At 61.0% G+C, this 25,991-nt stretch overlaps 4 protein-coding genes and 7 non-coding genes across 17 annotated transcripts in view; 4 read left to right on the top strand and 7 right to left on the bottom strand.

Moving 5' to 3' along the window:
* The window catches only part of ALOXE3 (arachidonate epidermal lipoxygenase 3), a 19,910-nt gene extending 18,380 nt beyond the window's left edge, over positions 1 to 1,530 (bottom strand). For 2 of the 4 annotated variants that reach the window (XM_040453297.1, XM_040453299.1), the window contains exons 1-2: positions 1,263 to 1,393; positions 597 to 884 (exon numbers count right to left, since the gene is read on the bottom strand). In XM_040453297.1, coding sequence (XP_040309231.1) covers positions 597 to 884; positions 1,263 to 1,313 — 339 coding nt within the window. In that variant the 5' untranslated portion in view covers positions 1,314 to 1,393. Of the gene's footprint in view, positions 1 to 596; positions 885 to 971; positions 1,088 to 1,262 lie in introns of those variants that run through there. The other 2 variants (XM_040453298.1, XM_040453300.1) reach the window with 2 other exon arrangements.
* A 374-nt stretch (positions 1,531 to 1,904) lies between these two features.
* TRNAK-UUU (transfer RNA lysine (anticodon UUU)) lies at positions 1,905 to 1,977 on the top strand. Its single transcript has one exon. It is a non-coding gene; the product is annotated as a tRNA-Lys (tRNA).
* A 576-nt stretch (positions 1,978 to 2,553) lies between these two features.
* Positions 2,554 to 2,625, top strand: TRNAQ-CUG (transfer RNA glutamine (anticodon CUG)). The gene has a single exon. It is a non-coding gene; the product is annotated as a tRNA-Gln (tRNA).
* Positions 2,626 to 3,072: 447 nt separating this feature from the next.
* Positions 3,073 to 3,154, bottom strand: TRNAL-UAG (transfer RNA leucine (anticodon UAG)). The gene has a single exon. It is a non-coding gene; the product is annotated as a tRNA-Leu (tRNA).
* A 165-nt stretch (positions 3,155 to 3,319) lies between these two features.
* On the bottom strand, positions 3,320 to 9,314 carry HES7 (hes family bHLH transcription factor 7). Of its 3 annotated transcripts, XM_040453304.1 has the most exons (7): positions 6,812 to 6,931; positions 5,772 to 5,867; positions 5,094 to 5,181; positions 4,603 to 4,781; positions 3,903 to 3,938; positions 3,629 to 3,695; positions 3,320 to 3,528 (listed from the first exon to the last, which is right to left on the bottom strand). In XM_040453304.1, the coding sequence occupies exons 1-6, from the start codon at positions 6,851 to 6,853 to the stop codon at positions 3,639 to 3,641; spliced, it is 498 nt and encodes a 165-aa protein (XP_040309238.1). In that variant the 5' UTR covers positions 6,854 to 6,931; the 3' UTR covers positions 3,320 to 3,528; positions 3,629 to 3,638. The 3 variants fall into 3 exon arrangements, with proteins under 3 accessions (XP_040309238.1, XP_040309237.1, XP_040309236.1); XM_040453303.1 differs by lacking the exons at positions 3,320 to 3,528; positions 3,629 to 3,695; positions 3,903 to 3,938; positions 6,812 to 6,931 and adding exons at positions 7,857 to 7,923; positions 8,340 to 9,314 and having other exon boundaries at positions 4,327 to 4,781; XM_040453302.1 differs by lacking the exons at positions 3,320 to 3,528; positions 3,629 to 3,695; positions 3,903 to 3,938 and having other exon boundaries at positions 4,327 to 4,781.
* TRNAR-UCU (transfer RNA arginine (anticodon UCU)) lies at positions 3,662 to 3,748 on the top strand. The gene is given in 2 exon segments: positions 3,662 to 3,698; positions 3,713 to 3,748. It is a non-coding gene; the product is annotated as a tRNA-Arg (tRNA).
* Positions 8,586 to 8,656, top strand: TRNAG-GCC (transfer RNA glycine (anticodon GCC)). Its single transcript has one exon. It is a non-coding gene; the product is annotated as a tRNA-Gly (tRNA).
* A 6,654-nt stretch (positions 9,315 to 15,968) lies between the features above and the next one.
* On the bottom strand, positions 15,969 to 16,050 carry TRNAS-CGA (transfer RNA serine (anticodon CGA)). Its single transcript has one exon. It is a non-coding gene; the product is annotated as a tRNA-Ser (tRNA).
* A 466-nt stretch (positions 16,051 to 16,516) lies between these two features.
* TRNAT-AGU (transfer RNA threonine (anticodon AGU)) lies at positions 16,517 to 16,590 on the bottom strand. The gene has a single exon. It is a non-coding gene; the product is annotated as a tRNA-Thr (tRNA).
* LOC121015955 (uncharacterized) lies at positions 16,523 to 17,573 on the bottom strand (the record flags this gene model as incomplete). Its single annotated transcript, XM_040453296.1, is given in 2 exon segments — positions 16,523 to 17,361; positions 17,364 to 17,573. Coding segments are annotated over 2 exon segments (951 nt in total), but the record flags the coding sequence as incomplete, so codon positions are not given.
* PER1 (period circadian regulator 1) lies at positions 17,245 to 25,939 on the bottom strand. 2 transcript variants are annotated; one of them, XM_040453294.1, is made up of 20 exons: positions 25,747 to 25,939; positions 25,508 to 25,629; positions 25,213 to 25,414; positions 25,048 to 25,099; positions 24,767 to 24,909; positions 24,302 to 24,380; positions 24,117 to 24,223; positions 23,786 to 23,939; positions 23,594 to 23,702; positions 23,368 to 23,499; positions 23,085 to 23,190; positions 22,810 to 22,981; positions 22,589 to 22,716; positions 22,214 to 22,390; positions 21,367 to 21,609; positions 19,865 to 20,472; positions 19,237 to 19,420; positions 18,868 to 19,057; positions 18,381 to 18,531; positions 17,246 to 17,982 (listed from the first exon to the last, which is right to left on the bottom strand). In XM_040453294.1, the coding sequence occupies exons 1-20, from the start codon at positions 25,859 to 25,861 to the stop codon at positions 17,695 to 17,697; spliced, it is 3,462 nt and encodes a 1,153-aa protein (XP_040309228.1). In that variant the 5' UTR covers positions 25,862 to 25,939; the 3' UTR covers positions 17,246 to 17,694. The 2 variants fall into 2 exon arrangements, with proteins under 2 accessions (XP_040309229.1, XP_040309228.1); XM_040453295.1 differs by lacking the exon at positions 22,214 to 22,390 and having other exon boundaries at positions 17,245 to 17,982.
* Between the last annotated feature and the right edge of the window lie 52 nt (positions 25,940 to 25,991).

Here is a 25,991-nt window from a genome sequence, read left to right as displayed (position 1 = left end):
CCCCCCCCCCCCCCCCCCCCCCCCCCCCCCCCCCCCCCATCCTTCCACCTTCCAAGGGGCATCTACGCCCCCATCTGTCCTGGCATATAATTAAGCCGCGCATTGCCTTTGTACGAGTTGGGAAAAGGCACCCCCTTCGTCCAAGCAGTGGCAGCCACAGAGACACCGGGTGCGGGCAGAGAGGGTTCTGGATTTCACCAGCCTCCTTGGCTCCCACACCTTCGTGTAGGCCACCAGCAAAAATCCTGGGGTCCTGGTGGAGGCAGGCAGATCCCCTCCGGAGAAGAGGAAACCCGGACTCACAGAGGGCAAGCCACTTGCCCAAAGCCCACCTTCAGTTATGGGAGGAACCAGGGAGAAGGTGAAATTCTCCTGACCCTCCCCCCAGCCCAGGGCCCCTTCTTCACAGCCCGGCCTGAGTAGGGTTTATCACACCCCAGGAAAGACACGATGGTGAGGAGGTCAGAGTCGGAGTCCGGAGTCCCCCCCAAGGCTGGACGAATGACCTGGAGGAATGACCCCTCCCCTCCTTCAGGGTCCCCTGCTGGCCGCGACCCTCAGAGGTCGCCCCTCCCTCCCCTCCCCTCTGTACTCACCGATCCGGTGGCGAAGTCCCTGCCCAAGCGATCCAGCCGCTGCTTGGGGCTCTCCCCACAAGTGCCCAGCAGGGTGACAGAGATGTTGTCCAGGGTCCCCGCCATCAGGTAGGGACCGGTGGTCACACACACGCTGTACACGGCCATGGTGGGAGGGAGGGAGGGAGGGATGTCCCCGGCAACGATGACTCCAGCAAGCAGCGCCTCGGAGGAGGGGAGCGGCGGGCGGGGCTGAGCTGAGCTGTTGCGCTGCAGGGCCGCGGAGTTTGGGGGCAGGGGCAGGTGCACCTGGAAGGAAAGGCCCAGGGTTCTCTCCGTGGGGTGCTCTCGGGCTCGCTCTCCTCCCCGGAGCTCCCGGTCTCCGTCCTTGCTCACCGCGGGCTCTCTCTCCTCCCCTTATACTTGTTTGCTGACCTCTGGAACAGCCGGTCTCTCTGGCTGGCAGGACCGGGCTCACCCAGATGGATATCAAGAGCCAGAGTCCCACTGGGAAGGGAGGGACCAGACGCCAACAGGGAGACGAGGAGCAGGTGACACCTGTGTGGTTAGGACACTGTCCCGCCGACTGATACCCTGGGGCCCCGGCCCGCCCACTCCCCAACTTGCCCCGAGACCCTCTCCTCCTCTCTCAGCCGGGACTGGGCCCAGGGCACCCGCATTGCCTACTTGTGAATCATCCACGTGAATCACTGTGCACAGGGGAGCCGTACTCGGCATCAGCCACACATGACTGTCGACTCACGCAGGTGAGTCGTCCCGAGTGCACACCGCACCGGAGTCAGCCGAGCACAACTTTCCTGTCGCTTCCCCTGCGCGCCGCGGTCCCTACGCCCGGCCCTCTGTGTCCCCGGTTCGCCGCACGTCCGATCTCGGTCCCTCCCTTGGAATGGGGCGGATCAGGGGGCCAAAGCGGACTCAGGGCTCACGGCGTCGGGAGGTCCCCTGTGGCATCCGTTCCGCTCCGGGCCCGCCCGGGGCAGTCAGGGCGGCGGCATCTGGGTCACCCCGCCTGCTGGGAGAGCGATCCGCCTGGGAGGCCCGCAGCCGGCAGCGGCCCCGCGCGGCCAGAGCCGGTACTGCAGCGGCCCCGCCTCCGCGGCCCTTCCCCCGCAGCGGCCAGACACCGGCCGGTGCTGTGCCAGACAAAGGACGGGAAAGCGCTGGCAGCAGCCGCGGGGCCCCTTCTGCTCCCTCCCGGTGGGCGCCAGAGCCGCTGCGCACGTGCGCGCAACTACCTACCGCCTCTGGGAGCCTGGACTTCCGTAGACGCACAGCTCATATAAGTAGCAGAGCAGGGCTCTGGGAAGAGCCCGGATAGCTCAGTCGGTAGAGCATCAGACTTTTAATCTGAGGGTCCAGGGTTCAAGTCCCTGTTCGGGCGTCTCCCTTTTTCTTTCTTTTTCTTCCCCCCCCTACGAACCTACAGCTCTTTTTGAATACAACTAACCTCTGTATTCCTTTAAAACAAAACGAAGGAAAAAAAAGGGTAACGAAAATGCTGTGACATGACTTTAAAAATGAAATGAGAGTAACCCCGTCGGGATTTTACTTTTCAGAAAGTAGAACGAACGATAGACAGTGGAGGGAAAGCAGACATGTTTTATGTGAATTTAAGTTTTCCACTCAGCCACATTGGAAAGTAAAAAGAACCAGGCGAAATTAATTTTAACAACACATTTTATTTAACCCAATGAAATCTTATCATTTTAACACGTACTCGATATTTTAAATTTGTTAATGAAATTTTAACGATGTTCTTTTCACTACGTACTATGTCTTCTAACTACGGTGTGTATTTTTTCCTTCACAGCACGTCTCCATTCACAGTTCAGGTGCTCCGAGGCGGGGGTCCGCCGCCTCCAGCAGGTATTTGTGTTTCCGTTGTCTGTGAATGGCAGACACGCAAAATGAGAATATCAGTAATATGTACCCTCTCAAAGAAGCCCCATCGCGAGTGGGTTCCATGGTGTAATGGTTAGCACTCTGGACTCTGAATCCAGCGATCCGAGTTCAAATCTCGGTGGAACCTTAGGTTTTGTACCACCGGAGTGCTGTTATATTTATGAGCTTGGGGCAGGAGCCTCATTCGTCACCTGAGAAGGTCTGAAAAGCCAGTGAGGATGCCGTCCTTTGTTTTTAAAAACAGACCAGGTAGTTGGAGCCTCCAGCACACCATCAGAACATCCAGCCGTCGCTTAAATGTATAGCAAGTTGCGCTAGCCTTGGGAACTACTGGTATTTGAGGACACGTTTAGGCACAGATCAGCTGTGAGGCACTTCAGGTTGCTTCCGCAGGTCCCATCAGGTCGTGGCTGACACAACCCGAGGCGGTCTGGAATACCAGAGAGTGGAAGGCGGCGGTGGCTTGGCTGCAAGGAGTCCTCGTAAAAACAAGGGGGGGGCGTCCCACCGGGGCGGCGGCGGGCGGTCAGGACTTCTATATGGGGGTACACAGGCCACCAGAAAAACTCCATCTTGGCAGCGGTGGGATTCGAACCCACGCCTCCGAAGAGACTGGAGCCTAAATCCAGCGCCTTAGACCGCTCGGCCACGCTACCTGCGTGGAAGATAGTCCTCCCTGTAGTCCTCCTAAGAGACTAGAAGGAGACCCCGGGCTCGGGATGGTTGTATCAGATCGGCCGGCCGGCCCTCTTGGGAGATCGCGGACCGAGAAGCAGTGGACGGCGAAACGGCCCGGCCGGAGGAAACAAGAGACACCAAGATGTTTTACAACGACACAAGTTTATTTTCCTGGATGGGGCCTCATCTGGGAGTGGGGTGCGTCTGGGCCGGGAGCATCCCCCAAGCGGGCAGCCGCAGCTCTGTGCTCGCTCACATTCGGTTGCTCTCTGTCCCCGTTTCTTCCACCCGTGCGCGTCCGCACTCCCACCTGGCTCACGTGCTTTTGTCCCGCTACTTCTCCCAGGCAGGCCTGCGAGGTCGCAACCGGGCGCTCCTGGCATGCCCCGCCCAGAGCCCTCACACCCCTCTCCCTCCCCGCCCCCCCCACCCCCCCACCCCCATGCTAGTACCCGTAAGCCGTCAGACGCCGCCGCCCGCCAGGTGGCTCTGTGGCGCAATGGATAGCGCATTGGACTTCTAGTGACGAAAGAGCGATTCAAAGGTTGTGGGTTCGAATCCCACCAGAGTCGATTTTATTTCGGGTTTTTTTTCCCCCCCCCTCCCCTCTCTCTCCGACTTTTTCTTAAAGGCTCCCATCCCCTTCTCCCCCTACCCTATTTCAGTGTTTTCCACCTGGTTTCAAGCTCCAACCTCAGTCTCCGCTCTGCTCTCTTCTTTACTTACCTGTCTGCCCCGGGGCTTGGGCCATGGAGAGCAAGACTGGGGGGAGGGGCGGGAAACAGAAGGAAAGGGAGACAGAAGTGGGCGTGGACGCCGAGATAAAGGCAGGCCCCTGGCTCGGGGACACACGGGGATTGAATAACCACTTTATTCCATGCACTAAGGACTCGGGAAGGGGCTGGGGCTGGGCCGGGGGCAGAGAGGGTACAATCCTAGTCGCAAAGGGGGCAGGGAAAAGGGACAGAAACCGGGGAAATATATATTTATATAGATACTCTAATATAGACCACATCTCACCCGCGCGCTGCGCCCGCGCGCCCCGCCGCCCTCCCCAACACCTGCTCGCCCCGACGCCCGGGTCCCTCTGCTGCCCTCGGGCTGGAGTCTCTACCTCACCCCCAGCCCCCACCCCCACCCCCCGCAAAGCTCAGGGCCAAGGTCTCCAGAAGGCGGGCGGCGGGGGCGGCGGGGCCTTGGGCGCCCCGTCTTGTCTGTGCGGCGGCGGCGGCGGCGGCGGCAGCAGTCCGGTGAGGGGCGCCGGCGCGCCGGGATCCCCGGCGCGGGGGGAACAGGGGGACGGGGACCAGGCGCAGCGCGGGCTAAGGGGGCCCTGGTGCACTGGGGGGCGCTGGTGCAGCGCGGGGCCGGGCACCGGGGCGGCGGGGTCCAGCGGTGGGCGCGGCGCCTGGGGCCTCGGATCTACCGGCTCCAGTCGGGGCGGCTTGGGGCGCAGGTAGACGTGCAGCGCGGAGAAGAGCTGGGCGCGGGCGGCCGGGCTGGCGTCGTGCGCGAAGGCCGCCAGACGGAGCAGGCACTCGCGGAAGCCGGACAGGTAGCAGCTGGCGAGCGCCTCGGCGTCCTGGGCTGGGGACCGGGGAACCCCTGGAGCCGCGGCCGGCGGGAGGACGGGCGGGCAGGGCAGGGACCCAGCAAGGGCGAGGGAAGGGGCGGGGCGCAGAGATAACCGAAGCCCGACAGACGCACAGAGACAGAGACCCAGAAGGACGGACAGAGGGAGAAAATGAGGGGGACACAGAGACAGACACGCGCGGGTGTTATTAACCTCGCCTCGGAGCAGAGCCTACCGCTCCCCAAGCCCACCGTCCATCGCAGGGTCCGCCCCAGCTACCCCGGCCCCGGGCCTCCGTGAATCCCCCCTCCCGCCCTCCGCTGCCCCACCCCCCCGCGCTGTACCCGGGGGCTCCACCCGGCTCCGCTCCCTCAAGTAGCCCACGGCGAACTCCAGTATCTCTGCTTTCTCCAGCTTCGGGTTGCGGAGGTTCTACAGACGGGAGGGGGAGGGCGCAAAGACAGAAAGGGGTGGGGAGAGAGGGGGAAGTGGCAGGGGGAAGAAGGGAGGGGGGAATGCGGGAGCTGGGGGTGCCCCCGATCGCGTTTGCGCGCCGCTCACGGAGCGCGCGACCGACCGAATGCGGAGTGGAGATGACGAGGAACGGCCCTGGGAAACCTCGAGCCTGGAGCGTCCAACCCGAGGGGGTGAAGCCCACCCAGAGTTGAGGAGCGGATTGTAAACAGCAAACCCCAGGGACCGAAATTAACCACCCTGCAGGCTGTTGGAGCGGGTGCGGGGAAAGAGGAGGGAGCATTTACAGACCCCAGAGGTGGAAGACTGACCCACCCTGGGAGTGAAATTTACAGAGCCGGGTGTGAAACTTACAGACCCCAGGGGTGGCCATGAAGAGCACGTTCTGAGAGCGAGAGGGGGTCTGGGATGGGACTCCAAAGGCGGGGCTCGGGTCGGGATGCCTTGGGGCCAGGGTCGCCAGTGCAGCACGTGTCCCCACCCCAGTAGGAAGCCCTGGGACGCGAAGACCGGATGCCTGGGGGTCTGGGGACGGCGGAAGGACTGACCTGGTCCCGGGTCTGCTCCAACAGCAGGAGCCTCAGCTCTTCCAGGCTGCGGTTGATGCGGTCCCGGCGCCGCTTCTCCACAAGCGGCTTCAGCATCTGCGACCGGCAGGAAAGGGAGAGCTGGCCGACCGGACCGAGACTCAGCGCGGCCGCGCCGGCGTTTGGGTCCCGCCGCCCGGGTCGGTCCCGCGCCCACCCCTTCCCCAAGACCCCAACGAGTGCCTAGGGCCAGGCCCATCGGGTCCCTCTCCGCTCCCCCTCCCAAAGCCCCTAGGGTCAATTTCTGTAGCTCGCCTCCTCTCTCTCCCGGGTCTTCTGCATTCTCCTCTCTGTCTTGTCCTCCCTCCTCCCCTGTCTGTGTCTCTCCTCCTCCTCTTTTCTCTCTACGTCTCCGTCTCGTGCAGTGTCTCTGTCTCAGTGGAGAACTTTGGGGGGGGGGGCTCTTTGCGCCCAGACACGTGGACACGTGGCCGCAAGGTGCCGGCCTCTGAGTCGGCGGCCCTGAATATAAAAAGGGAGATACTCGGGGCTACCGCGCCTCTTCTCCCGCTGGCCCGTCTATGCAGTCGTCTTTCTCCACTGGTTCTAAAATCTCCCTCCAGAGGTCAGGCCTCTGGGGCCAATGCCTTCCCGGCCTTCTCTATAAGGCTGCACTGGGTCAGCTCTGGCTCGCGCAGCACGCGCGGAGCCAGTGCCTATCCTCCCCGCTTTTCGTTTCCACCCACCTCCCTTAGCTTGAGCCCCCCTTATTTATTCCACTCGAATTCCGGCCCCCTCCCACGCCTTGCAAGCCGCAAGGTGCCAAATCCCATTACCCAAACCCAAGACCGGTACTGCCGCCCACGCAGCCCCTGCTCTGACCCCATCCCCATCCTCCTCTTCGCCCGCTTCCTCCCCAGCTCCTGGTTCCTTGGGTCCCCCGCACGCACACCTCTCCCCTTTCCAACCCTGCGTCTCCAGCCTCTTCCCTCACCCAGGGTCTCAGGGACGCGGTCCCCTGGCCGGACCAGGGACCTCTGCTCCCTCCCCTCACCTCTCACCTTGGGGCCGTCCCTATTCTCCGCTCGATCCCGAGTGACCATCGCTCCTCCGGATCCTGGTGTGGACCGAGCCCAAGCCGGCCTTGCACCTTATATCCCGCAGCTCCTGAGTTGGGTGGGGTGGGGGTTGGAGCCGGGCCCGCCCCCTTCGGCCCCCGGATCCCCCTCCGCTAGGCCAGGAGCACCAGGCTCCCGGAAAGGGGAGGAGCGCAAGGGGGGAGGGGAAGAAGTGAAACTGACCTAGGAGTGTGGGGATTGAGGGGCCAAGGCAGCATTGGCTGATTTAAGGACCCTAAGGCTGTATAATGAGGCGGGACTCCGCTGAAGGGAGAGGTTATTAGGGAGAGAGGGAGTTGAAGAGCTTTGGGGACAGCACTCTGGAATGAAGTTCGGAGTTCTCCTCCTCCACCGCCACACGAGGCTCTCTTGGGAGCTCACTGTTCCCCCACCGACCCTGAAATAAAGGTTGGCACCCCTCAACCCTCCAGGCTGGATCTTATACACCTTCACCCCAAATTCGCCTCCCGCTGGGTGGCTCTGTCCAATTCAACTGGGGCTCTGCCTGGAGGCGAAAGAGTCGCGCAGTTCGATCTAAGCGAATCTTAATTCCATTGCCCCCCCCCCCATTGCGCGCACCGGTCTAGGCTTAGGGGATCCATACTGAGATAGGTACTAGAGACCCAGCGGATCCAGTGGAAAAGAGGATGTGTTACCAAGCAGCAATTACAAAGGCAGAGCGAAGTAGGAGCCGGGGAAAGGGTCATACAGACGGATGGCTGGACGGGGGAGGAAGGGGACCCTCGAAGAAAAAAAGGAAGCAAGACTTGGAGTAGGAGGTGGAGAGACCTGTCCACTTAGAAGTATTTGACTCAAAACTAATTATAGGAGATCCAGGCCTTTGTCTGCCAGGACACGGGACACAAGGAGTGCTCCTGCCGCTTGCTCCCCCGGGACCCCCGTGAGGATAGGGGACCAGGGAGCCGACAGGTTTTGTTTTGGTTTTTTTAGGGACCAGAAAGAGATACAAAAAGGGATCAATACCCACCTCAAACCAAGAACATGACCCTCTGCAGAATGATGCGTGAACAGTCGGAGGCGTCAGGATAAAGTGTCTGAGAAGAAAAAAATCAGAGATTTAACGGGACAACCAGACGGCCCCGGACAAGGACACGGAAAGACAAGACTGCAGACCGGTTGGAAGATAAGCTGCGCAGTCAGAGGCGGATGAGGCCTTCCGAGCCGACCCAGGGCCTCTCCACACGTTGTGTTGTTGGGTTTCTCCCCCCCCCCAACCCCCCCGCTTTCTTTCTTTCTCCCCACCCCCCTCCCCGCCCCGCAGCCTGCCCTGCCAAAGCCCGAGCCCGGAGAGACACAGACCTTGGGGAGAGTGCTCCCATTTGGGGTCAGGGCCGCCAGCACATCCCACCTCCCCCCTACCTGGGCCAAATGGGAGCGCAGATGTGTGGCTCCCGGCAGCCCCCGTCGCCCCCCTCCTTGGGAACCTGCGCTCGGGCGGAGTTTTTCTCACCTGCACGCGAGGCTCGGGGCCCCGGGCTGTTCGCACCCGGGTGTGGGGCCGCCCCCCGGCCATATGGGGCCACTTTATGGCCCGGCGGCCGGATCCGGGCGGGAGGAAGGATGGCCTGGCGCTCCACCCACGTCAGCTATTCGGGCCGCTCCTTCCCTGAGCCCCTGGCCCACACCTTCTCCCGGACCGCGGTGGCCTCAACGTCTTACAAGTTCAGGTAGGGCCACCAAGGGCCGGCTGTCGCTTGCATTGGTGGTTCAGTGGTAGAATTCTCGCCTGCCACGCGGGAGGCCCGGGTTCGATTCCCGGCCAATGCACACGCTGACTTTTTGTTGTTTTTTTTTTTCCCCTCCCGTTGGCCCCAAATGGGGAAGAAATCTGCCTGAGAAGTTTGTCTATTTAACTCATCTTTTTTACCATAAGGTAGAGCTTGACGCTCTGGATGGAGATCCGAAGGCCGAAAGTCCTCCCAGCCCGCGAGTCCTGCGGCCTTCCACACCCCTCCCTCCGCCCCCGGCTCCGCATCTCCGCAGGCGTCACCCTGAGAAAGGACACGCCGCTCGGATCCCTGCCCCGGGGGTCCTCCCACCCTCCGCGGGGGAGGGGCGAGGCCTTCCCACCCTACGCGCCCTAAGTCCCGGGCCCTTCCGGCCATTTCTCTTCCTCGCCCTCTCCATTTTCTGTCCTCCCTGAACTGCGCTTTCTTTTTCGAAGTCCGTGGGTCCTGGTCTTCCTGTTATCGCGGTCTTTCTGCGCCCCCGCGGCCGCCCCGGCGTCTCTATCTCGGCATCTCTCGCGTTCCTGCCAGCTGCCTTAGCGACGGCCGTGCGCCCTCTCTCGGTCTCCAGCTGTCTCCGTGCGTCTCTAGCTCCGGGTCTCTCCGGCGCGCCCGGGTCTCTCATCTCTCTCGTCTCTCCGGGTCTCTGTCGCCTCCCGGCACTCTGCGCTCCCACGCTCCTGCCAGCCCCTGGGAAGCTCGCTCACACCTCCGTCCCTCCCCGCCCCGACCCCGCCACCTCCCGCCCCGCCCCTTCCCGGCCGCTTTGATCCCGCACGCGTCGGGCCGGCGGGCGGCCGGGTGTCCCCCGCCAGCTGCCGGCGGCCACTTGTGAGCAGAGGGGAGGCGGGAGAGGGCGGGGGCGACCCTGGGCCCCCGGCCTGCCGCGCTGCTGCCCGCAGGCCTCCCTCCGCGCCGCTACCCGGGCTCCCGCGGGCCCGGGTCCCTGGTTCGCGGAGGCTGGGTCTCTGTCTGGAGCTCGCCCTGCGTCTGTGTCTCCGCCTCCGGTTTCTGCCTCCTGTCTCTCTCAACCTGTTTCCGCTGCGGGTCTCGTGTCTCTGGATTGTGTCAGTGACCAGGGATACTCTCTTCTCTACTCAGGCGCGATAGCGACTCCCAGAAGGAAACTGTGCGACAATCTGGGCATCTGTACATCTCACAGCCTCTCTGTTACTCATTCAGTCGATATTTATGGAGTGCCTCTGTGTGCCAAGGATGGTTAGGGCTCTCCCGAAGCCCTACATCTTGTGGGGAGGGGAGCGTAGAAAATGAAACATCAGATGGTCGGGGGCGGGGCGGGGGGGGGGGGGGGGGGGACAACCGGACATGGCAATGGCTTGAGAGTAAAGTGCTGCTTTCCTCTGGGTGGTCAGAAACCAACCGGAGGAAGAGATGGTATTTAAGGCCAAGGAAGAAACAGGCGAAAGGAAACAGCAGGTGCAAAGGCCCTGAGGCAGGAATGGAATTTGCGGGTGGGCCCTAGAGAAAAAGCGCCAGGGTTCCTGGGCGGGAGGATTTGGAGTACATCAGAGGCAAAAATGGGGAGGCAGGCATGGCCCACCACACAGGGCTTTGCAAGCTCGGAAATGACTTTGGATTTTATTCTTGAGGGCAATGGGAGGCGAGGGAGGGTTTTCATCAGGAAAGCCATGTTCGCTGACTTCTGTTTTAAAATGACCGCTTCGGCTGCCGTGTGAAATTGGGAGCAGGGACGACATTTGGGTTGCAGGAGCGGCCTCCTAGGCCTGACGTGATGTGATGGCGGCTTGCGTGAGGTGGTGGCCGGGGCGAGACATGTGAATGAATGGGCTCCCTCTGGAGTTTGGGCTTCAGTCACTGGGTGGTTGGTGGTGCCTTTTATGGAGGTGAGAGGCAGCAGGGCAGTGGGGCCGTGGGGAAAGTTTGGTCGGTTGAGATCCCCTTAGACATCCGAGCGGAAATCACAGGTAGGCCAGGGATGTAGAAAGTTGGGGGTCAGAGATGGAAGGTAAATATGGGGGAGTCCCGGGGAGAGAGGCGGCTTTGAGAGGGGCTGGAGCAAGGAGCCCTGGGGCACCCCAACAATTGCAGTCCAGGCTGAGGAGGAAGAATTGGCAAAGCGCCTAGGGGGTTGGTAGCGACAAGAAGGGGGCCAGTGTCCCTGGGACAGAATTTGGGGAAGGAGGAGAGGTGGGCGTATGAAGAAGGGAACCCCGGCCCTAGCTAAGCTGCCGGGAGGTCGAATAAGGAGAAGAGAGCGAAGTAAGCATCAGTTTAGCATCTTGGATGTCACAGGTGACCTGGGGGGGGGGGGGGGGACAGTACACAAAACCAGGGCCCTGGGTCAGCTCAGGTGGGTTGATGGAAGAATGGGACCGAAGGCACGCAGACCGCGGCCTTCCATCAAGCAGACCCTTCCATCCAGTTCTGCTGTGAACGGTGAGCGGAACGCGGTGTGGCCCGTAGGGGCACAGGTGCCCCGGGCTGCTCTTGGGAGGTGGAGGGGTGCAGGAGGGCAGGGGCGGGGGGGGGGCCGGGAGACCCCAGGACCAGGTAGGAAACTCAGCCTCAGGTGGTAGGGGAGACTCCTCACCCACAGGGAGATGGGGGGAAACTAAGGGCGTGCGTCAGTTGGGGTGCAGGAAGGGAGACACGGGTTCTCCTGGTTCCTCACCTTTCCTCCTAGAAACACGAGTCAGGGTCGCTGCTGGAAGGGAGAGGGCTCAGGCGGTTTGCGGAGAAAGAGGGCGTGATGCGGTCATTTTGGAGAGGCGGCCAAACCTCAGGGGGTCAGAATAGTAGGATTTCTAGGCAGGTGGAGAGTCCGTTGCAGATGGGGGATCAAAAGTCTCAAGTTCAGGGGCCAGTTTCACCACGAGGAGAATTAAGTGCACGCTTCAGAAGCCCCCTCGCTTCCCCCCACAGGCTCCTGGAAGGGCCCTAGCGATGCATTCACCGGGCCGTAGGCTTCTGGGACACCTGCGAAAGTGAGACGTTTTAACTGTAAATGGTAAAGACCTCTCTGTCTCTTCCCACTCTGCCTGCCTCCGGCACGTTGAGAGTGGCTGCGGCCAGTTTGGGGATCCAGGTATGGGATCAGTCAGCCTGGCTACCCCGGGTGTCGGAAGGGTTTCCGGGAAGCTGCCATCATCACCTGTGTCCGTCACGGGGCTTCGTGCCATGAAGGCCCAAAGCCACGAGACACGTGCGATGGGAATGTGTCCAGTGGCTCGCGTCACTCTAAGCACGTGGACGGTAGGCGAGAAGCAAAATTTGAAAAGGAACCAGCAGCTGGTCTGTGGAGGTATGATGGGGATGGGCACACACAGAAAGCGGGGTTTCTGGACTTCCGTGACCTCTGCCAGCGTTTTCAACTTGTAAGTTGCCGTGATCTCGTTTCGCTCTAAGTAATGACTTGTGTACCCACCTTTGTATTCTTTTCCTTAAAAGCCTCTCTCCACACCGTGGGAGTCTTCAGGCTCCCCAAACTGGGGCCCAGTTGGCATGGGGCTGCACCATTTTCTGATTTTCTCCGGGCCGTGGCTCCTGTGCCGATAAGGATCACGTGGCTGTGAGGCCACCCTCCAGGCGGATGCCCAGTGTTTCGGGGGGTGGGGGGTGGGGGGGGTGCGTGCGCCCCCGTGGGCCTGGGTGCGTGTCCTTCCACCTGGTGTGCGTCTGGGTATCTGGGCCGCCAGCCTCTTCCTGGCCTCCCTCTCAACAGCGGGCCTCATCTGGGCTTGGGGGATGGGAGCTCGTGTCCCACACGCGCTGGGCCCCTAGGGAGGCGGGCCTCGAACTGAGACAGCGCAGCTGGTGAAGTGTCCGGGCTTCCCCTCCCCCGCTGAGACGTCTCCCCAGGCCAGGGCTCCAAGACTCAGCTCCTCCCTCTTTGTTCTTCAAAGGGGAGGCTGGCTTCCTGGGACCCCCCCTGGGTCCTGGGTAGGGGGAGTTCCTGGAGGGTTAGGTCCTGGGGGGGGGGTGTTGGGGGGTTGGGGGTTGGGAAGTAGGAGGACCAGGCCCCTGGGCCAAAGGAAGAATCAGGACAGAAGACCCCAAGTAATCCAAAACGAGACAGGCTCATCCTTTTGTTCCCTTACGGGGCCAACCGTTCTTTTAGGGGAACCGGGCCGATGAACATTGTGTAAAACCGATGTGTCCAACGGTGATAAGTGTGGTGGAGAGAAGTGAAGCAAGGGGGTAGAGAGCGGAAATTGTACTTTCAGAGAAAGACTCATTGAGAAGGTGAAATTTAAGAGGTGAGAGTAAAAGCTACTGGGACGCCTCTGGGAAGGGCGCTCCAGGCAGAGACCAGCCGGCAGGAAAGCTTTGAGGGAAAACACGCCTAACTGGTCCAAGGAGCAGAGGGCAGCCTCTGGCCGTGTGGGAGTTGAGATCAGAGAGAGAAACGGGGCGGGGGCACTGATCGGCTAGGACCTTCTAGGCCGTTTCCCGGTTTCCCGGGAAGGACTTGGGCAGGACTCTCCCACTCCTAAAGAGATGAGAAGGCTTTGGAGGGCTTCTTCCTGCCCGCCGCCCCCCCCCCCCCGGCTTTTTTGTTTTGTTCTATTTCTAGCATTTTTAATTGCTATATAATGTCAAACCTCCGCAAAAGCCCATTGTTTCCGTTTGTCTCATTTGCTTTGTCATTTCTCTCCAAAGACAGCATGCATAGAAAATACTCACTTTCCAGGGTTGCTTGGGTGGCTCAGTCGGTTGAGGGTCCAGCTCCTGGTTTTGGCTCAGGTCATGATCTCATGGTCGCCGAGATCGAGCCCCGGGTGGGGCTCTGTGGCTAGCAACGTGGAGCCTGCTTGGGATTCTTTCTCTCCCTCTCTCTTTCTGCCCCTCCTCCACTCCTGCTGTCCCTCTCTTTAAACAAATAAACCTAAAAAAAAAAAAAAAAAAGAAAATATTTGCTTTCTGAACCATTTGGAAGTACACTGGAGACATTAGGCCCTCTTGCCCCCAGTTACTGGGTGTGTCTTTCCCAAGAACAAGGACATTCGTAACATAACAGTACAGTTATCAGTATCAGGATATTAAAGTTAATATAATACCATTATTTAATCCCCAGTCCATATTCAAATTTCCTCAAGTGTTCCAGTGATGTCCTTAATAGCTTTTTTTTTTCCTGATCCAAGATGCGGTCCAGGATCGCATGGTTGCATTTAGTTGCTGCGTCTCTGCGGTCTCATTTAATCTAGAAGAATCTATCGTTAAATCTTCACAGTTTTGAAGAGACCAGCGTGATTTTGGAGCTGGTCCTTCCGTTTAGTTTGTCCGATGGCTCTTCACGGTTAGAATCAAGTTATTGAGATTATGTATTGGGGGCAGGAACATCCCAGAAGCGACGGCGTGTCCTTCTGAATCACGTCAGAAGACACGTGTCAATTTGTCTCAATACCGAGATGCTGACTTTGATCACTCAGTTGGATGGCATTGGCCACATCTGTCCACTGTAAAGTTATTAGCCCCCCCACCCCGAATAGTAATTAATATGTACTTTGTGGGAAGACACTTTGAGACTCTTCGCTACATACAGCCCATTAAAGTTCAACCACTACTCCAGTATCCATTGATGACTTCTAACTCCAGCACTGTTTCTGCATTTATTAGTTGGGCAGTTGACTATAAAATATAAAAAGAGCTATCCCCTTCCTTCCCATTTTACTTCTTTTTCCTGTTATGAACTTTGGAGTCTCGATTCAGTGAATCATGCTCCACCACACTCGTATTTTAATGCTCAGATTGTCCCAGATTTAGCCAATGGGACCTCCTTTAACTGTAACCCTGAGCAGTTGGGTCTCTTTTTAAAATAGATACGCGAGATTCTTTGAGCATTTCTTTCCTTTCCTGGGCAACAAGACGTTCCAAGATCGTCTTATAATTCCCTAACCTGGAACCAGCCTTTTTTCCTAGGAGCCCTGGTTCATTCGAGTGGAACGCGGTATTTAGTAACCAAGATCCGGGCACTTGGTGTGCTTGTTGGTTCTTGTGTATCTTTCCTTCTAGGCTCTCTCAGTGGAGCAAGCTAGGAGATATATGTATTTCTATATGTGGTGTATGCGCACACATTTCTTTCTGTATCTACACACGTTAAAAGCCATGAATTCATTTTGATATCCCATTGGAAGGCTTCAAAGAGAGGAAGGACAGAATCTGATGTATGTTTTAAAAGGATCACTAAGCCCAATGTGTTCAGAGGAAGAAGAGAAGAAGCAAGGAAATAATTTAGGGGCTATTGTAACAATCTGGATGCAAGACGTGGGGGCTCGGACCAGGGTGTAGTGGTGATGTTTTGACAAGCAGTCACGTTTTTTTAAACCCGTTTTAATAAGAAATCGTGACTGATTTGATGTGGAGTGGGTGTGTGACAAAGAGACAGAATCGGGGGTGATCCTAAGGCTTTTACTCTGACCAACTGAAGAAATGGAATTTTCCATTACTGAACTAGAAAAGTGCAGGTGACGTTCATTTTGGGGAGGCCAAGAATTTGTTTGGCCAATTTATTTGTGATTCCCTATTAGATATCCAAGTGGAAACGGTAAGTAGGTAATAATATATATGCATCTGTAATTCGGGGAAGAGTTCTGGAGCCGGAGATGAACATTCTGGACGTACTAATGTGTTATTCGTTGATATTTATAAGAGTGAGTACAGATAGAGGTTGGAAAAGCGAGCCAGTGGGAACACTCCGACATTCAAGGATCCCGAAGGTGTTGACCCACCAAAGGAGTCTGTGTAGGAGCTGTTCATGATGTAGAAGGAGTATCAGAAGAGTTAGGGTGTCCTAGAAGGCAGTGAAGAGAGCGTTTCTAAGGGGGAGAGTAAGCATCCCTGTCAGCTGGTGCCAAATAGCGATCAATGGGTTTAGCAATGCGACGGGCATTTGGTAAACTTAACAGGAGCATCTTGGAGGAATGGGGTGGGGGGAGGCACTTGATTAGAGGGGGTTCCAGAGAGAATGGGAAGACGGCATGGGGGAGAGTGGGTGTATGGTAACGTGCTTTGCGGGAGAGGGGAACAGAGACGTGGAGTGGTAGATGAAGGGCCTCGTGGAGTGGGGTTGAGAGGAGGGAGACAGAAACAATCTCGGAGGAGACGGGCAGGGGCGTGGGTCAGGGAAGCGGAATACGCCGGCGGTATAGCACTGGGCAGCGTGCTGGGCTCGGTGAGGGGGAGGAACTCGGAGACGCGGTTCAGGGACACGGTCGCCAGAGCGTAAGGCCCGCGAGGGGGCGCTCGCGGGCTGGTCGCGGGTGGCTGAATCCCGAAGAATAAAGGCCGGATCCTTCCCGGGGAAGGAGGCGCTAGAAAAACAAAGGCCTTTCTCCTTCGAGGGCAAGGATAGCCACTCCCAAAAGTACGCACGCTGTGAGCAGGATTCGAACCTGCGCGGGGAGACCCCATTGGATTTCGAGTCCAACGCCTTAACCACTCGGCCATCACAGCCGCGTGCGGCTTGGGGCCTGCGCCACTATAGCTGCCTATCAACGGGCCCGCCTCCCGCCGGCCCCGCCTCTCCGCCTCGAGACGTCTGTGCGCGTGCGCCTCCCCGCGGCAGTGCGGGCCTCACCTCCTCGCCAGCCGCCGGAGGCCTGCGGAAGGGGCGGTTCTCGCGTTCTCGCTCCCTGCCCCAAGTCTCAGGACGGCCCCAACAAAATGAGGCAGAACCCGAACCCAAGCCCAGGGCGCCGTGCCCTTGAACGCATGGGATGCCCGCGCCACCCTGGTTCCTGAAAGCGAAGTGGGGGTCGGCCTGCCGATTCACGCTAAAAGTGCGCGGGAGCGGAAGCTCAGGGTGGAAACGGCTTGGTAAGAATAAGAATCTCTGGAAAGGCGCCACAGAAAGACCCTTCGGGAAGATTGGAGAGACGCGTTGCCCTCGGAGCAATAATATACCGCTTTCTGCGGACCCAGGCACCGCTGGGATTCGAACCCAGGATCTCCTGTTTACTAGACAGGCGCTTTAACCAGCTAAGCCACGGCGCCGGCGGAAGGCGCCGTGCGCCTGGAGATAGATCAGCTTCTCGCGGGAGTCAGTGCGTGAGAAATCTCAGAGACCGAATGTTGCCGCGGGTCCCCCGTGACCCCCGTTCCAAGATTTGTCCCTCCGGCCCCCCCCCCCCCGCCCCGGCTCCTGAGCCGAAGGGTTAACTCCCCGCCCCTCCTTTCTCCCACACCCTGGCGACCAGTTCGACCATGGATGGGCACGTGACTTCCCGTCCCTTGGCCACGGAGACCCGGCCGTCTCCGTGTGTTGGCCGGCTGGGTGGGCCTCCCTCCCCGTGGGGCACCTGTCCGCGCTGGAACTCGCTCAAACCCTAGACTCAAGTTGCCCTTCATCTCCCGCCCAGGACAAACGCAGCTGGAAAGGGTGTGGAGGAAGGCAGGAGGTCGCTCACCCTCGCCACCACCTCCCTGGAAGCGGGGCCACACCCCTCCACCAAGAGCTCCCCTCACCCAGTCCCCAAACTTCATTGCACAAAGTCTTTTTTTTTTTCTTTTTGTATTAAAAAATAATAACAGACACAATATCAAAAACACAAATGCCATCGGTAGAGGGTACAGCTGAGAACACCTGGGTCCCACCTGAGGGGCAGCACCAGGGACTCCATGGTCCACCAACGTCCCCCACCCTGGAGCAGCTAGGGGTTTGGACCGCTGGGTCCTGCTTGGGCCTCGGGCCCTCCTCCTCCCTTCTAGGAAGGAGGTGGGAGAGCGAGCTGTCTCCCCCAATAAATAAGTGTAGCCCCAACCCTCAGGGACCTGGACTTGGGCTCAGCCAGGGCTTGGAGAGACCACTTCAGCAGCTCGTCAGCAGCCTTGTCCAGGGGAAGGAAGGTCTCCTCACCAGCGGTGGGAGAGGAGGCTTCGCTGGGCTGGGCTGGGCTGGCTGAAGAGTCCCACCCTCTGTACCCTAAGAAGCCAGAAGCTGCCCCTGGATCCTGGGCTGCCGATGGGGGTCCGGCCCCCTAAGCGGGAGAAGCTGGGGCAGTTTCCTATCGGTTGGTCCAGCCACGGCTGGTTCTGAGAGGTGGAAGAAGGGAGAAGGAAGCTTCTCATGCACTCCCAGAGGTGGCCCCAAAATGTGGTCTAGCTGGTGCCATTTTCCGTGGCAGGTAAGGCTGGACTGGATGGGCTCCCACCTTGTTCCTCCTCCTCCATGGCCAGGTCTTGGGAGCTTGAAGCCCTGGCCCCAGCTTGAGCGCCGGCCTCCTCTCCGCCCTCACCCTCGCCACTGCCGCCACCACCACCACCACCACCACCACCCTCGCCTCCGCCCTCCTCCATGGGCTCCAGTCCCAGTCCGTCCAGTTCCGAGAAGAGCGGGTCATCAGGGTGGCCGGGGTCTCGGGTGCTACTGCTGCAATCCACACAGGCCTCGGAGGGAAAGGGGAGAAGTCAGACGAGGCGCTCCCTGCTAAGCTGCCACCCCAGCCCAGGAGGACTCCCCCAAAACGTGCTCCCAAAGAAGTACCAGTCCACACAGACAAGCGTGGGCCAGTGAGACTGAAAATGTACCGCTCCCTGTTGTCTGGACCCCACTATAAGACAGTCACAACACCCGTTAGCATAGAATTGGCCCGAAAATGTCTGTAAAGACTCATGTAATGAGATACTATCTGACCCAGCAGAAAACTTAGTGGAATTAACATCCTTCAGGATTAAACACCCAAGGACAGACAATGGGGGGCGGGGGGGATCAGCCCCTCAGCCTCTAACCTTTCAACCCAAGCTCCATCCCCCTCCTTCTCCCTCCCGGCCCTAACATCTCTCACCATCACATCGAGGGCCCGAGGCAGCTGACCCTTCCGGACCCAGGAGTGCACAGCACCCAGTTCCCTGCGCTGGTCCTCTGAGAAGCGAGGCTGTTGCTTCTGCATGGCCCGGAGCCGCTCCCGGTCCTGCTTCAGCACGGAGGCCATGTCCCTGCCCGGGGAAGGGGTGCAGAAGGCAGAGGCTGGAAGCCAGGGCCAGAGCCTGCGAGGCGGCCCTTCTTCCTCTATGGCAGGTGCCCACCCACGGCCTCACGCTCCTCTCAACCCCGCGCTAGGAGTTCAGGGCTTCCAAGAGCAGAGAAGCTGTCCTCGGCATGGCAAGAACGAGTGCGGGGTGGAGTTCCCGGGGCCCAGGGACAGGGCAGGAAGTCCCAGGACAGAGCCAGCCCCGGAAAAGAAAATCCCAAGCTCGGTGGGAAGGGGAGCGTAGGCGAGCCTCCCCACACCTCTGAAAGGGGAGGCAGAGGCGGCCCCTGAAACTCCTCACCTGGAGGGCACCTGGTAGGTCATCATGACGCGCTGGTCGGCGTTGGCCATGAGCAGCCAGATGGGATCCTGGAGCACGTACTTAATGACCTGGTCCCCAGGCTCAGCCCTGGCCGGGGCGGCCCCAGCTTCGGCCTCAGAAGAGTCAACGCTGCCAAAGTACTTGCTCGTGTGGCTGCTCTGACTGCTGCCTGCGAAGCGGAGGGACCACTGCCGCCGTCAGGCCTCCCGGGCCCGCCCTCCAGGCCACACCTGTAACCCACTGGCCTGAAGAAGCAGGGCCTGGCCTCCCAACTCCCCCAGTCGCCGGCCTCCCGGGGTCAGAGGGGACGGGGCGGGGGGGGGGGGGGGAGGGGGGCGGGGCACGCACGTGTGATGCTGGCTGAGGTGCTGCCTCCCTCGTGGGAGCCTGCCCCGGACCCGGACCCGGAGCCCAAGCCGGAGCCCGAGGAGGCGGAGCCCGTGCCAGATCGAGAATCTTCTTGCAGCAGCAACTCCAGCAGGTCACTGGAGCCCGACAGCGCGTCCTGATTGGAGGACTCCGTTACCTCCACCTGGGCGGGGATGAGGGGGAGCAGGGTGGGATTAAGGGGCCAACACCCAGGCTTCCCTTCAAGTGCTTCCACTGGATGGGGGACACACCCAACCCCAGTGGCCTCTGCTGCCCCTCTGTGACAGTGGGGCCGGGATGAAAGAGAAGAGAGCTGGCCCAGAGTAGGGGCGTGACGCTGGACCCTTTCCAGGAGGCACGTGCGCACTCAGAAGTTACTGGGACGTTCTCGCCACCTGTCGGACAGGATCATCCCTACTCCACAGACCAGGCGGCCGATTTCGCCCTCATTCAGAAATTCAGCTGGGGTCTCCCACCCCACAGACACCATCTCCTGGAGACCGAAGCCCGGCAGGCAGAGGGGGCGAAGCGTGAGGTGGAAAAGGAGTGAAGGGAAGGGGGCTGGAGGGGAGTGCTGGTAAAAGGACGCAGGGGGGTCAGTGCTCACCAGTCTGGCCTCTGGCTCAGCAGCCTCCCCACTGGGAGGCGGGGGCCCAGCACTGCTCCCAGTGCCCCCTGCAACAGCACCCCCTTCAACACGGGGGGGCTCCTCAAGCTGCAGCAGATTTAGCTGGAGTGGGGAGCTGCATCTCGAGTTGAACAGGGGAGAGTCGGGCCGGCGGGGAGGGCTAGGGGGCGGTGGGGGCAGAGACGGAGAGGGGGAGTGGGAGGCCGGGGTTGGAGGCCCTTCAGCGGAAGTCTGGGGTACCCCATAGGGATAGCCGGACGGGGTCGGGAACAGGTAGTTAGGGAGCACCAAGGCTACCATTGGGGTCACTAGGGGGGCAGGGAAAGCTGCAGGGGGCCCGGAAGCAGGGGCGGAGGGAGGAGGGTGGGGGCCTCCCCGTGGGAACACGGGGAGAGGGTAGGGCTGGACCATGGCTGGGAAGGGAGCAGTGGCCGGTGGGGGCGGCCAGGGGGCAGAGGGTGGCACGGGGGACGGGTGGGAGGTGAAGCAAGGGGCTTCAGCCCGGGGGGTCTGGTGGTGGCGTGAGCGCTTGGCTTTGGATCGGCAGTGGTGTCGGCGACCGGGGGGTGCGGGGCCGTGGTGGCAGCCTGTGGGGAGAGACCAGGGTTAGCGAGGGCCTCAGCCCGGGGGTCAGCATCCCTGCCACCCACACCGCCCTGCCACTCCGACCAGGGAGAGGGCAGAAGGCCCCGAAGAGAACCTGGCTTCCGGCCACACAGCACAGAGGGGACGCCAGGGAGGAGAGGGAACCTTCAGGGAAGAATCACAGGAGGCAGGACGAGGGGGATTTATTGCAAAAGGAGCCAGGAAAGGAAAGGTTACAAGTGGGGTGGAGCAGAGGGTACACAGAAGACAGAGGCGCGCTGGCTGATGGGAGGAAGCAGGATGCGTCCGTGGGCGAACGGGCAGGCAGCTCCGGTCCATCCCCCAAACTCCCACAGTAACGCCAGCCTAGGCGCTCCTCCGGCCGGTCGAGGCCACGCTCGGCCTAGCTTGAGGTGGAGTGATGAGATGGCCGGGAAAGCCCAGTCCCGAGTCCCGCGTCCGCCTGCAGGGAGCCTCTCTCAGGCACCTGGAGGGCTGACATCCTGCCCTTGAAGCCCCGACCCCACAGCAGCTGTCCCGGCACGCCTGGCCTGTGTCTGGCCTGCGGTCTACAGGGGCTTCTTCAACAGCGACAACTGGGTCACAAGTGGGCACGCTTCAGCCCCTGCCCCCAAGATGGGCTTGAAAGAGCTTACCTGGAGCGGAGCACTCCGCCTGCCTGTCTCAGTGCCAGCCCCCCCCCAGGCTGCCCTCCTCTGGCTGCAGCCCGGACCCCCCGCCTAGTAGGGAGACGCTAGCGAGGGGCCTGTCCCTAAGCAGGGCCCGGGGGCCCTGGAGCAGGAATGTCTCCCTCGAGAACCCCCTGCCCCCGACCCCCGACAGTCTGGTCCCAGACTGGGCAGAGGACGAGGCTCAGGGCTGTCCTGGGTGGCTACCTCGCTCGCCAGGGACCAAGGGGGCCGGGGAGGAGCCGTCAAGTCCACGCAGTCGGCCGAGATCTCGGAAGCGGCTGAGGAAGGCCTGCTCCTCCTTCTGTGTGTGCAGGGACAGCACGGCCTTGGTCAGGCCCACCGGGCGGTAGGCATCTGGGGCTGGGTCAGGGGCTACTGTGGGGCTGGGGGCTGGGCTGGGGGCTGGGCCTGGAGCCAGGCCAGGCAGGTCCTCCATCATGATGATGTCTGAGGAAGGCGAGACGGAGGAAAGGTCACTGGAGTCACCTCAGGAGTTAGTACATCCATACCACACCCTCTCCATCCAACAACCCAGCCAACCCCTGGCCTCTGCCCCACAGCCAAGCCTGTGCCCCACGTGCACCCCTTGACCTCCTCCCTGCTGAGGACTGGTTCTGGGCCCTCTTCTCCATGCAAAGCGGTCCCAGGGTGAGAGAGAACACTTAGTCCCCTCCGGTGACAGTCCCCTAGGATAAGAAACACCTCCAAGACTCTCCTTGGAAGGGAAGCTCGCTCCTTGCCCTCCCCTCACACGTCCTCCAGGACAGCACCCGGCGACCCTCTAGGGGTTCCCAACAGTCCCTATCCTCGGACCCTCTGTGGACAGCACCACGGGGTCGGGCCCCCCACCCTAGACCTTGTGTGCGAACCGACAGCGAGAGCACGGAAAAACAAAGCAGTGAAGGCCGGCGGGGGTGAACAGCAGGCAGCAGCCCCAAGCCAAGACGGAGACCTCCTCCTCTCCGTTAGGGGCCAGACAGGGAAGGGAAAGGTGGGCAGGAGGGAGATCTGGCTGGGGGCCGAGTGCAACCCCCTCACTCCGCGCCCATACCCGACTCCGGGGGCTTCTTGTCTCCCACATGGACGATGGTGGAGCTGAAGCTACACTGACTGGTGACGGACACCACGCTCTCTGCCTTATTGGCCAGCGCGAGCGGGCTCAGGGCGCCTCCCACCACCGGCTCCTTCTGTGGGGTGGCCCCCTCCCCGGACAGCACTGCCGATGCATCTGTGCAGAGAGATGGCACCAGTCACCCCCGGGAGGTCGGACGGGAAATCCCAGAGAAGACGTGGAAGGACAGACGGGACAGAGAACTCCGCAAATCTGAAGGCGGGGAGGGGGACAGGGTGGAGCAAGGTGGGGGCCCCAAAGGCAGAAATGCAGAGACACGGGGCCAGGGGGCCAGGGCGTGCACGGGGTCCTTACCTTTCTTGGCCCCCAGAGGGAGCGGACCTGTCCTCTGCTTGTCATCGTCGGAGGCTGACGAGGTGGTGCAGGAGGAGGAGGCACATTTACGCTTGGTGGTGCTGGGAATGTTACAGCTTTCCAGGTACCTGCGGGGCAGGGGCGCCAGAGGGCATGAAGGCAGGGCTTGAGGTGGGCCGAGGCCAGGACCCAGGTGGGAGAAGGTTCCGGGGTAGCCTGACCTGAGGATGCTGTCCAAGCAGTTGATCTGCTGGTAGGAACAACCATTGGCTTCTTTTCTCTCCACCTCCTCAGGGGTCGAGGTGAGTGGAGCCTGGACTGGAGCAGGGACCATCTCCAGCTCCGGGTCTGGGGACTGGCAGGAAAGGGTCTTGGCCTTGAAGGTGCCTGTGGCTGCGCCAAGGAGAGAAAAAAGGAGAGACAAGCTCCTCTGGGTTGGGGTGAAGGTCAGGGGGCCCCGGGGTCTCACTGCTCAGCCACACCCTCACCAACTCACCAGGGAGGCGGGGCCGGGGCGGAGGCCAAGCGCGGGACTCGATGAAAAGCTGCTGGCCCTGATGTTTCACCAGGTGCACGTCCTTACAGATCTGCTGGAAGGTCACCTGCAGGACAGGGCAGGGCAGTGTCACTGGTCCAGGGCACAACGCAACGAGGGGTACTAGAGGGGAGGCACAGGGACCACGGTGAACGCAGGACAGGAAGGAAAGGCACGGGAACTGGGCCTGGACAGGGGAACGTGACACTAGAGGGCGAGGCAGGGGAGGGGGAGGGACACTCACCGGGGCGGGAGGCCCGGGCCCCTCGGCGTCACCCCCGTTGCTATCACTGGAGGAGCCAGGGCTGAGGAGAGGGCCCGGGGAAGCGGCGGGGCCGACCCCACAGAGCCCGGTGGGACTGGGGCTGTGTACCGGCTGAGGCAGAGAGAGAACCTGGTTAGATGTCTCAGCCCTCCTCCCCGCGCCCCTACCCCTGCCTCATCTCCGAGCCCCGCCCCTTGACAGTCACCTGTAACAGCAGCCTGTGGATCTGTTCGGACAGCTCCTGGATATCAGAGTCCAGAGACAAAGCTGGGCTGGGGGCCGGAGGAGTGAACACGTCCTCGTTCAGGGGTGCCCTGCCGGGTGGAGAAGGCTAAGTCGGGCCCTGCCCCCTCCTGCGTGGTCCCAGCCCACAGGGCCAGCTCTGGGGCCCACTTACGTGCGCACTTTGTGGCGTCCCAACACAAAGGCCACCTTGCGGCTCCAGGGGTGCACGAAGCCAGCCCAGCTGGTGTCCATGGTGACGTACTCCCCGTTCCTGGCGCAGAAGCGGATGGGGGAGTGGTCGAAGGGCTGGCCAGCCAACTGCAGGACTGAAGGAGTGAGAAGTGAGGGGAGGGGAGGGTGGGCAGGAGGCAGAGCCGGGCAAAGCAGAGGGCCGCCCACTGGAGATCCAGGACACCGAGGCCCCAAGGGACAACCACAAGCACAGCCACCGAGAGGCCCCGCAGACAGCGGAGGAAGGAGAGCAGCATAGAGAACTAACTCACTCTTCTTGTGGATGGCCAACATGAGGGGCCGGTCCTCAGGGTGCAGGAACAGGAGGACTGGGGCCCCCAGGAGGTCCTGGGGAAGGTAGCCCAGCAGGGGGGCGGCCCTGCGAGGGGAGGAGGCATCAGAGAGCAGCCATGGCCTCAGCCCTCCCCACCCCCTTCCCTCCAGGTCCTGAGCAAACCTTTCGTCCACATCCTGGAAGAGGCAGCTGGGCGTGTGCCGAGTGGTGAAGATCCTCTTGTCAGGAGGGATCCGGGGAGCTGGGGCACAGAGAGTGAGGCCACTGAATTTTTCTCCAGAATGGTCCAACTTCTCAGCCCCAAGCCTCAAGCTGGCTGGCAGGCGTCCCCACAGCTGTGGGAGCCCTCTAGCCTGCACAGACGGTCTGGACCATTCTTTCACCCCACGCCAAGAGTGAAACGGAGAACCAAAGCATTCAACCTTCCCTGCTCCTAGCTCAGGATGCTTATTCAACTCTCCCCCCACTAAAAACGGACTCAAACCCTCATCCTTATGGTTCCTTCTCTGTCCCAAGATTTTGAAGGGCTGGGACCTGCCTCTCAGACTCACGTCCTACCTCCCCACTACTGTAGGGAAGTCACCCTTCTTCCTACGCCCCACCAGGCCAGGCCCATTGCCCACACACCTTCGTAACCCGAGTGGATGCGCTCTGCGATGAGCAGGCAGCATGGCTGCGCGGGGGCCCCATCTGAGACCCGGATCTTGGTCACATACGGCGTTAGGCGGAATGGCTGGTACCGAGGCCCTGAATCCCGGTCAGGACCCCCTCTAGCAAAGGAGACAGAGAGGCACTAGTGACTCTTAGTGGAGGACCACCCGCCCTTCACCTCAAGGTCATGGACCATGCCGCAAAACAGCAGGGGTGTGGATGATGGGAGGGGGTCTGCCCCCACATCCCCCACCTACCTGATACGGCAGAAGACAGACTTCTCCTGGGCGAAGTCCTTGAGGCCTGAACCTGGAACAGACCAGGAGGGTGCTAAGGACAGCCCCCCACTTCCTCCCTGGCCCCTCAGAACAGGGACTCCCTGGGACTGCTGGTCCCTGGCCCCGAGCACTTGGGGACCTCACCTGCTGAGGCCCCGGCGCCCCAGGTGGGCAGGCGAGATGGGGCAGTGGAACCGTAGAAGACGCCCACATCCTGGGGGGCCAGGAGCTCAGAGAAGCGGGCGCCCCGGAACACGTCCCGCTTGCAGTGCAGCAGGGTACCGGCCTGCTCGGAGATGTAGACGATGCGGCCCGTCAGGAAGGAGACCGCCACGGAGAAGGTATCCTGGGCAGGAAAGAGAGGGCGAAAGTAGACTCAGGAGCCTCGCGACGGAGGACGGGTGGCGCGGCGGGATGGAGAGGCCGGGCCGCAGCTGACCTGGTTGCGAAGCGTATACTCAGACGTGATGTGCTCCAGCTCCTCCAGGGTATAGGTGGACATGTCCATGGCACAAGGTTCACCCTCCTCCAGGCTCCACTGCTGGTAGTATTCTTGGTTGGCTGTAGGGCGAAGGTGGTGAGGTATCTACTGAGGACACTGCCCACTGCCGCCCCCCCCCCCCCCCCACCACGGTGGCCCAGCGCCCAGCCACGGCCCTCCCAGGAAGCACCACTCACCCTGCACCTGCTTGACACAGGCCAGAGCATACTGAAGCGTGGCCAGGGTCCCGGAGCGGCCCTTGCCCCGACGCTCTGGAGGCAGCCGAAGCTTGAGCTCCCGCAGAGCCGTCATGAGTTCCTTCTGGGTCCTGGCCCGGGCGGACTGTTCGCTGCTGCAGGGCCCACAGGGAGGTAAGGGGTATAGCTCTTAGGCCCAGACCTGGCCCAGGCCCCCAGCCTTCTTCTTTGGCCCTCACCCCCAC

Source organism: Herpailurus yagouaroundi, unplaced genomic scaffold, assembly GCF_014898765.1.
Source record: "Herpailurus yagouaroundi ecotype Mexico unplaced genomic scaffold, PumYag 208, whole genome shotgun sequence".
NCBI classification, from domain to species: domain Eukaryota; kingdom Metazoa; phylum Chordata; class Mammalia; order Carnivora; family Felidae; genus Herpailurus; species Herpailurus yagouaroundi.
This window is presented reverse-complemented; position numbering and strand designations above follow the sequence as displayed.